General features: G+C 33.4%; 1 protein-coding gene across 1 annotated transcript; it reads left to right on the plus strand.

The window, feature by feature from the left end:
* Nucleotides 1-5,340: 5,340 nt before the first annotated feature.
* On the plus strand, nucleotides 5,341-8,513 carry LOC117680710 (glioma pathogenesis-related protein 1). The gene is made up of 6 exons (XM_034443080.2): nucleotides 5,341-5,478; nucleotides 5,637-6,134; nucleotides 6,361-6,538; nucleotides 6,665-6,768; nucleotides 7,804-7,913; nucleotides 8,169-8,513. Exons 2-6 carry the CDS (start codon nucleotides 5,652-5,654, stop codon nucleotides 8,266-8,268), a joined length of 975 nt encoding a protein of 324 aa, XP_034298971.2. The 5' UTR covers nucleotides 5,341-5,478; nucleotides 5,637-5,651; the 3' UTR covers nucleotides 8,269-8,513.
* Nucleotides 8,514-10,053: the final 1,540 nt, after the last annotated feature.

Raw genomic sequence — 10,053 nt, forward strand, 5'->3', positions numbered from 1 at the left:
GCCTGTCTGATTTTTATGGTATCTTGTCTTATGTCATGTCATTTAAAATAAGGATTAAGACATAGTATTGAATTATCCTAAATTGATTAATGCATCCCTAGGAATCTTTCAATAACTGCTGCAGTTAATGACTTATAGTATGATTTATTGGTGATAGCTATTGCCTGCTAGTGAGGACAGTATTTGGAATACTCTTCTGCAATTTTGCTGACATCTAACATTCAGAAAACAATGCTTGTATCATTCAACATTGTGCATTTAAAATAATTTTTATTCTTTGCAAATAAATATGACATGATTGTGCAATACAATAACATGACATTTTTATATTTTTATGATATGCAAATTATAATCATTATATGATAATCATTGATACATAATTTCATTTGATTTTATTGCCTGACGTGATTTTCACTGCTTATCATTTTGGGAAGACGCAAACTGGTATATCAGGGTATACTATTACTTTATTCATTAGCGTTCAATTGCATTTTGCATCCATTAAATGAAAATTCAAAATATTCTAACTGTACCCTGAATTTATGGTCATGAACAGGTTTTAATGCAAATAAAGAAGAAATAATCTATTAAGAAAAATTATCTAAAACCGAAGAACGTCGCATCTGTCCTTATTTAAGGGGTCCAATGCCTATTTTTCAGAACTTTGCATTTCTCAAGAATACCATGTATGTATTCTAGAATTTTGATTGATGTTTATAATTTATACACACATCTGTGATATTTTTCTTTTATGGAAGCTGTTTTTTATCTGTATTTTTTTTTATTTTAGAGTTGTTTTTATTCCTTTGATTTTTATGAAATGTACCTAGTAGCTACTAGTCTGGTTTACCAATAAAATGCCTAAAACTATTTCAATTACTTTTTTTATTTTTAGAGATTTGTATTTGTTATCAAACAGTATATCTCGTCAGATATCAATATAATCTACCTAGATTATCTACTCTTTCAATAATTACATTATATACAACGCTTTAAAATAACATCAAAATTCTGTATAATTTTATATACATATTGAATATTGATTTGTTGATTCAATATTAAGTGCTTTCTCAGTATGTAACGAATGCAGCCAAATACAGACACCTTATTGGTACTCGGACGTAATATTTTTAAAATAATTGTAGCAAAGATACATCATACAACAAGAGAGTAAAAGAAAGCATTCTTGGTTAAGTCATCCTTAAAAATATTTATATTGATTTCAAATACGTAGTATTATCTTTTACATGTGGATGAAAGGGTCGAGTGTTGACAATGATCAATGCTTCCTTAATATATATATAAAAAATTAGAATTCAATGTTTTGAAGGAAGGCGGGCCATAGTGTAATTTCGATGATTACTAAAATGTAGCAACCACAGGCAAAAAGAAAACGTGGGATTTAATCAAAAGCACAAATTTGCTTTCGTTTTTTTTTTTAAATGTAAACTTAATTTATGCAAGTTTATCACTCCAACAAGCACATTCCTTAACACATTTATTGCATTTGTGAAGGAATTTGAAAAAGTAGACCAAGGACGTCTTAAAATACTTGGTCTCACCAGCGTAAATGAGAATAATGTATAACTTCGTTTTTCTCTTTCAAAGAAAATACTGTTGGACATGGTTGGATATGGGATTGAAACATTTTAGCACAATTAACACATATTTTGGGATTGCATGAAATTTACTGACTGCATTTTATGCTACCAGCATCCGTACTTCATATTTGCAATGTGTTATTTTATAAATAGTGCCTGCTTGGGAGGGTAACTGTTGAAATTGACACCCCGAGAATGCCATTGTCAACCAACGCGAAGCGAAGGTTGACAACGGTTTTCGAGGGGTGTCAATTTCAACAGTTACCCTCCCAAACAGGCACTGATTATTTTATTATACTGAATGTTTTAATTTTAGAGAAAATTTTACTGCTTTTATATAAAAATGACATGAATTCTACGGCGAACCGTACGCGCATAATTTACGCGCATGTAACAATTCGTTGTGTTACCCGTTTCCAAGTGCGTTGCTAACGCTGAGGGTGATAGAACGGATTATCAACTGCGTCTAAGCCAATCAGATTTCAGTATTTAACATGAAAGTATAATAATACAGAATAGTGACCATAACTAGCTGATATAAAGAATTACTTAAATTTACACTAAATTCTCGTGTAATTTAAGCAGGCATAAAATAATTATCAATTTGAACATCAATTAAATCCATTCAGTATTGCAGATTTACATTTCAAGTTCAATTGTTATCAAACATATTGTGCAGAATTTTAGGAGGCTGAATGGTCAACAAATCAGATCTACCATAGATTTTAAGATATGGTTTGTTTAGCGATAGACAATCATATAGTAAAGAAAAAATTCCATATTTTCCTTTTCGCTTTGGGTATTTTCCCATATTTTTATACAGAAATCTTCTTCTAAAGGAGATCAATACAGTCTAAATATGGCCACGACCATCGAGCCCTCTCAATTAGGAACCATTGAGAATGTACATGTTTTACTGACATACCTATTTGTTTCAGTAAAACATTTGTTCATGCCTTTTAACATTTCAATAACGCATGTCAGCTTAACCTTCATACCTTTCAAACACATGTTAACATACATTGGACATGTGTTTAACATGTCGTAAATTCAACCTGTTCTTTAAATAACTTGCAAGACATTAAGGTTTCTTTTCCGCAATAAATCCCCCTTTTAACCTCAAAATTTAATCCCCCTTTTTACCACAAATTTTGAAATATATTAAAATAAAATTATATTTCTTTTTTGTTGCACACATGCAATAACTCATAGTTGTCCAAGTTTTTTTTGTTAAGGTAAATATGAATTACCATAGACATGAACTATTTAATCAAATAAAAAAGGTTAACTCTGTATTTTGGGTTAAACCAGCTAAATATAACTAAAACACCCCCCCCCCCCCCACAAAAAGAATAAAAAAAATTTAAGAGGGTGTTTAGGGTTGTAACTTAAAAAATGACACTTTTTAAAAATGTAAAATACATCAGACTCCATGGAACTGTACCTTGTATTTGAATCGAAATACCGTTTTAAAAACCCTTTTATGAAAATTTGGCGGGAAACTGCCATGTGGTACCGGTATATAAACGAGTTGAGCCAGATCTATTTATAATTTCTTGATATGTAAGTTGTGTTTTTCAAAAGAACGACTTTTTTTATTTGTATTCTTAAAATTAAGGCTTTTAAATTTCGAAGGTCTTAAAATTATCGTTTATTCTGTAATCTTCATAAAGTCATCTACACTATTGACCCGTCCCTGAGGGTATCTGTTTATTTACTCTCTCCCTCTCCCAAAAATTACCAGAGCACGATAAAATTTATATAATTCATTGTGAAAATGTGTATAAATACATGTAACTTTACTCTCATGAAATATCTAATGCCAACAACAATTTTTTTCTTTACGTGAGGCACATAGAGACCCAAAAAAAAGAAGAGGGGGGTTATATTTTCAATTGTGCTTTGAAAAAACTTCGTTGGTGGCAAAACGTCATAAGAATGAACAATTACATGTATGATTAACCTTTGACTCATATATCTACAGCTTTACAGTCATTCAATGGCGGTGGTAGGCCAGTATATTACTGCCGAAGTATATCCCCGAAGGAAAATGAAACAACAGCCAGTGATTTGTTTGAACTCTATAAATTATGCACACCCCTTTATTGTGTACATGTACATGCGCGGATCCAGAAAATTTTTCCAGGGGGGGGTCCGAAGGATAATTGTGTTTGCCAGGGGGGGTCCGAGGCATATTTTCGCGATAATTTTACTATGTAAATTTAATAAATTTTCATTTTCCAGGGGGGGGGGGGGGTCGGGACCCCCCCGACCCCCCCCCCCTCTAGATCCGCGCATGCATGTATACTCTAATCATAACTTGAATATGAAATATATAAACACGTATTTCAAATTTAGATATTTTCAACTTCAACTTTTCAGCTCTAAAATTGTATACATCAAATTCTTCTTCTCAATAAAAAATTTTAAGGATGGGCAAATTTGAAATAGAGGTCTATGGACCAGATTGCTCACCTGAGAAAAAGTTCTAACGTGAATTTTTTTTTTTACTTTTTAGGTTTTCTCAATTTTAACTTTTAACCCAAACACAACAACACCCCGGTATAAGGGAGTTATGATGAAACTAACACTCTTAAACCCTGAAAACAGTTCTTATCAATATGTTAAAACTCAGTGGGTAAAATGACTTTTATCTTCTACTATTTAAAGAAAAAATCCTAGCACCCCGTTGGATCTCATGATTGATCTCGGAGTCATCCCTACTATTAACTCTACACACCCCGGGGTCTTGCTTTGGTCAAAGAAGCGGAGGCGGGGTCACAGTTTGAACACGTAATGTTTACTACAATAATGTTTTACATAGATAATGGTATTTCTGGTTTGGTGTTTTTTTTATAAGAAAAACGCCTACTATATACTATTTGTAGTCTCTTAGTGCTTTAAAAGTCTGGTTGACACTGGCCTTGGTCCAGTGGTTGAGTAAATACTGAAAATGTGAAAAGTAGGAAACAGGCATATAAACAAACGCGGATAAAGTGTGATTTATAGAAGAGCCAAATAAAAACTAAATCTAAACTTGTTAGAATAATGAAAGTATCAAAAGTATGATAAAAATCGTTTTGAAAAAAAAACCTAAAATAAAATAGCGCCAATCATCTCACTGAAACAAAATAGTGGAACAAGATTGACATTATACGCAAATAACATTTATTAAGATGGTGTAATTAATCAGATCAGCTTAATCATTTTAAAATATATTTTGTTCATGTCATAAATTAATAATAGAACTTTTTTAAGAAGGGCAGACAACATGGCGAAACCAGCAACAGGTCGTTAGCATGAAAGACGTCGCCATTCAATATTGACAGGATACAGACGGTGAACCGCGTGTATGTCTGAAAATAACATGATAAACGAAGCATCATTTTAACTGTCTGCAACCCACATGATACAAAACCTTTCAGAAAAGACAAATCAGTTCGATTCATTAAACATGCTTCCAGTCTGTTTTAAAACTTGACAAGTCCATGTAATATGCGTTTTACATCGATTTGACCATGCATGTATTTTAAATGAAATAAGATGTTCAAAATTTTAGAGTTTTTTGGCGGTAATTTGTAGTGTATTTAATGACATTAAATTAAGCAGATGTTGACATAATTTGTACAGACTGTTTCGCACGGTGATTCATGTAAAGAAAAGCCCTTGGCTTGATTAGGTTTTGTACATCTGTCATTGAAGATGTGAATAACACACTTCTTTGACTTCGGGCTTTATTCTCTAATCGTCGGAAACCCCAGTATATCTTTACTTAGATGAGCACTTGTGTTGCAATGTTTTGGGGGTCGTTAGTCTATATAAGCGTTTTAGAATTCATAAAGGAGGATGAAATTGAGCAGCAGACATTGAGAAAAAGGTAACTAAAACTCTAAGCAAAGTTGTAGACGTTTTAAAAAGCATAATTGATTGAATTTTTTTTTTACTTTGAAAAATAAACCCGAGCTTGCTGGGAAATATTTTTCCTTTGACAAGAACCAAATAGAATGTGAAGTGAATTAGTTTTTAAATTGACAGTGCAAAGCAGCAAACATGCGTTGCTTGCTATGGATCTTTGTGGTGCTCTCAGCAGAGGTTTGCCAATGTAATTTGCCACTGGTTATCACTTGGGCCACCAATGATACCCACCCAAGAAACGTACACGGCAAAGCTGCGAGAGGAAACTTTGGAAACAACCACCATCTGAGAAATCGACAACATTCAACATTTTCTACCAGGGCCCCTCCAAGAAACTTATTTCCAAGACCCGACAGAGCGAATTCCCATGTCAGTAGACAAAATATACATCCTACAAATTGGAATCGCGGGAGACCCGTTCCGACCAGTGGCAATCGTAACACATGGAATTCACGCAGGAGATTGGTGGTTCCAAGAGAGGATTCAAGATCTGGACAACAAATTATTACAGGTGTTTCTTTATCCAATTTTACAACAGCTCAGAAGAAGGAGATAGTCGACCTGCATAACAAGATACGAAGAAATGTCAGCCCTAAAGCGTCTAACATGAAGAAAATGGTAAGTAAATGTGTTCGCTAAGTGGACAGCAATGATATCAAATATGAGGATAAAATTTAAAAAAGTAATGCCTTGAATTTAAATTAATCTATGAAAATATTGTCATCTTAAAAGCGTGATGAGATGTATCATTTTAGCAATTAAAAATCAGGTATAAAATTATTCTCTTAAAAATTCTTATCTGATAAATTTAAAAACAAATCATATAACACTGTCCTCTTTTTAGAAATGGGATACAACGCTAGAAAAGCTAGCTCAGCAATATGCAGAAACGTGCTCCGGGTCACATAATGCCGAAAGACACAAGCGGAAATGGGGTGACTTCCGGAACGTCGGGGAGAATATTCATCACACCTGGGATTGGGTGGCGGAGTATAAAAATGGCATCCTAGAACAGAAGACACGTAATTACAATCGTTTTGTTCTATTTATCTCGTCGACTCAAAGTCTCATATATATGATATGAATTTTTATGGGTATGGCATTTTAAACATACTGTTTCATGGCTTTATACATTTACCTATATGCAGTTCCTTTGAACTTGACGAAAATTTTACATCGATGGTGGAAGGAGAGAGATAAGTTTGATTACCGCAACCCTAACGCTTGTTCTGGATGCGGACATTATATACAGGTACATGTACGATTATCAGTGTAACTATTCAATTTGATTGGAAAAATGGTTTTTCTTATCAAAAGATTTTAGAGGGCTGTACGATCGCGATCATTTGTAGACTACATTATGAGCTCTTATAAATAAAAAACCCTCTAATAGCCGTATAAAGTAGGAGAAAACTAGTCAAATTTTAAAGCTGCTTGGTCCGTTTTTATATCAAATTTTATGCACGCTTTTAAACAATGGCTATGCTTAGTATATGTATAATAATAGACATTGTAGTAGTTTTACCCGTCAATTATGCCAAATTTCAATGAAGAAAAATACGTACAAAATTTGCTAACAAAACAAACGACATTAAAAGGTACCGCGTTATTTCGCCGTATGTTAAATTTCACCCCTGACGACGAGATGGGATGGGTATGGTTGTATTACGAATTTGACATCGCTTTAATAAAGGTCGAAATGATCGGAAAATTACAAATAAACATGTGTTCGTTTTGTTCGCTAATATTTCTGAAGTCTGCTTTCTTTACAATTGATGCATAGCATGCGGGTTGAATAACCCCAATCATTCGGGGAATGAAACCAATTAAGCGGTTTCATTTTCTAAACATTCCCGTGATGCAATTTGGTTTGTTTTTTCGTTTGCCAAAAAAAGAAAAGAAATTATTTTTATTTACTTTGAATATTTCTAACTTTGAAAGGAGACTGATTCTGCTGGTGTAAATAGGAGAAAGTCCATATTTTTTTTAAGATAAATGATTTGTATGGAAAAAAATTTGATACTGTAATGACAAAAAAATCGGACCAAGCAGCTTTAAAGCTTATGTATACTTTTGTGAGTTTGGTCCTTATGTAATAATTTTTTTGGCCAAAAATATCATTTTTAGGGTATAAAGGGAGATTGACGGGTTAGTTGTTGCCCATCAAGTCTCCTTAATTATTGTTAGTTAAAATGGATAATAATTTCTACAAAAAATCGTACATTTAATGTACTGACTTTTTTATCTTCATCAGTTCTAGCTCACTGGCTCTTAATTTTTGTTTTAGATGGTGAAAGATGTTTCCTACGCCATCGGTTGTGGGACTGCCCTATGTGAAACTGTAAAAGGACGCAGCTACCAAAATGCTCACATCTTTGTCTGTAATTACGGAGACGGGTAATTCAAACTATAGAACAAATAAACAGAGAACTTTTAAAAACACACACAAAAGTATACTAGTTTTTTTATTACCTATATTTCAGACATTAAGGGGATATTTGATGAAATTTTATTAATCTATTTGATGAAGAAACTTTATTAATGTTCAGTTTGTGTGTCTCTGTGTATATAGTATCAGTACCATTATTTCATTAAATAATCTTTAAATTGAACCAGAAAAAATATTCAGAGAAATCCTTTTCTATATTTCAGATACAACGAATCCCCCGAGCCATATGCCGAGGGCCAGGCATGTTCCGATTGTCCAACAGGCCACCCTGTGTGTGTGCAGGGCCTGTGTGACGCGCGGTGACTGACCAGTGAACAAGCACGTCCCTCGTGACGCGTAAGGTCATTATATTGTGACGCGTTTGAAAGATTTGCTTAGTGTTCTCTCCCCCCCCCCCCCTTCCCAAAAAATAGCACCTTTGAGATAGTGACGACTATTTGACGGTCTATTGATCTTCCATTGTTTCTATGGAGTTGTACCTGTACCTTTGTTTATGAAAATTTGTTTGTGATTTGAGCAGATTTTATTGTATAAAAAATACAAATGACTTGGTTACACTTCACTTGTACGTTTCTCCTTATAATCCTATCGAAAATGCTCGTATGCAATACATTATAAATTACAAGAGGATCATACACCCATCGTATTTTGAAAGTGATGAATAAATATTACAATTCAAACGTTTCCATATCACTAGAATTGCCATTGCTAAATGCACAAGTAGAAGCAAAAGCATTAGGTATCTAATTATTGAAAATTTCGTGTTTTTTCAACTTCAATTTATTTGAACAACATATCTAAGTCAATTTAATAATACATTTAGTATGAGTTCTCATTGACTCTTTATTATACAAAAATAAAATCTAAAACATAAAAAAAGTTCGTACCATAGTTCATTGTTCAATGCAGGAGGATGGTTAACAAAGATAAGGATAAATCAAAGTACTGAAGTACTGAAAGCCGGGCTCCTTTTTTGTGTCATTATGCATATTGTGTACTAAAAACTGGCAAAATCTCTCTCTCTCTCATGCTTTCAATGTCTGAAATGTGCCAGAGAGCGACTGAATTGTTTTGTAAGCGGCTAATAAGAAAAATATGCCTGTCTAGTAGAAAAAAAATCAACAGTGAGTTGAATTTTGAAACAAGCGTTATAAAAGCCACCCCTTCGCCCCATTACTTCTATGCGCAGCCAAATTCCAATGCTTTGAAAAGTAGTTCATGGAAATTCATGCGCATTGTATATATGTGCCAAAAACGCAGAGTTTTGTTTAAAAAACACGTAATTAATAAGAAAGGGAAAAAATTCAACGCAAAAACATGGCTCTCTGTGTAACTACATATATTTGGTAGAGCGGAAGCTTTTACTTTTACGCTGTTTGGTTTTTTGTTTACTTTTGAAGTTTTGTGCTATTTAAAGTAACATTGGAGATTTGCCTGACTACATCCAGGACTCTGCTTTCAGCAAAGCCCGGCTAAAAATCGAGGACTTTGTAAAATGAAGCAATTTTTAAGCTTATTTGACTTAAATGCAGTGGTGTAAGATTAACAGACTACTAGTATATCTAGAAAAAAGATGTGTAATAGAGTAAATGTATAAATAAAAATCCTAAAAATATGTCTCTAAATATAAATAGTCTAAGTTTTAAATACAAGTATAATACAATTTTCAAAGTCAATGGAATGCGTTAAATGATTTGATGCACAAAATATAAGATATGTTCATGCTGTGAAAGACGCCGTTTATACAAAAATATGTAACAGTAGAATGAACACAAGGATTGGGAGGCAGTCAGTATCACGTGATATATCGTGTCAATGCCGCCATGCGACACTCCATAGAACTACCAGACAGTGCGACAACTTAGCGATATAACACACAGTACCACTGTAACTCCATATCACAATAACAACCAGACAGTCCGGTATCATAATTATCCAGTTCTAGTTGAACATCGTGTGTCTTATGGACTTCCGTTTGGAATTGCATTTGCTGTCTGCAGTGATTTGTTTCGTCGCATATTATGATGATTCTTATTGCTAAACAAATCAAGCAATAACATATACTTAACATGCATGTAAGCTCCAAAG

This window comes from Magallana gigas, chromosome 3, assembly GCF_963853765.1.
Source record: "Magallana gigas chromosome 3, xbMagGiga1.1, whole genome shotgun sequence".
Taxonomy (NCBI): Eukaryota; Metazoa; Mollusca; class Bivalvia; order Ostreida; family Ostreidae; genus Magallana; species Magallana gigas.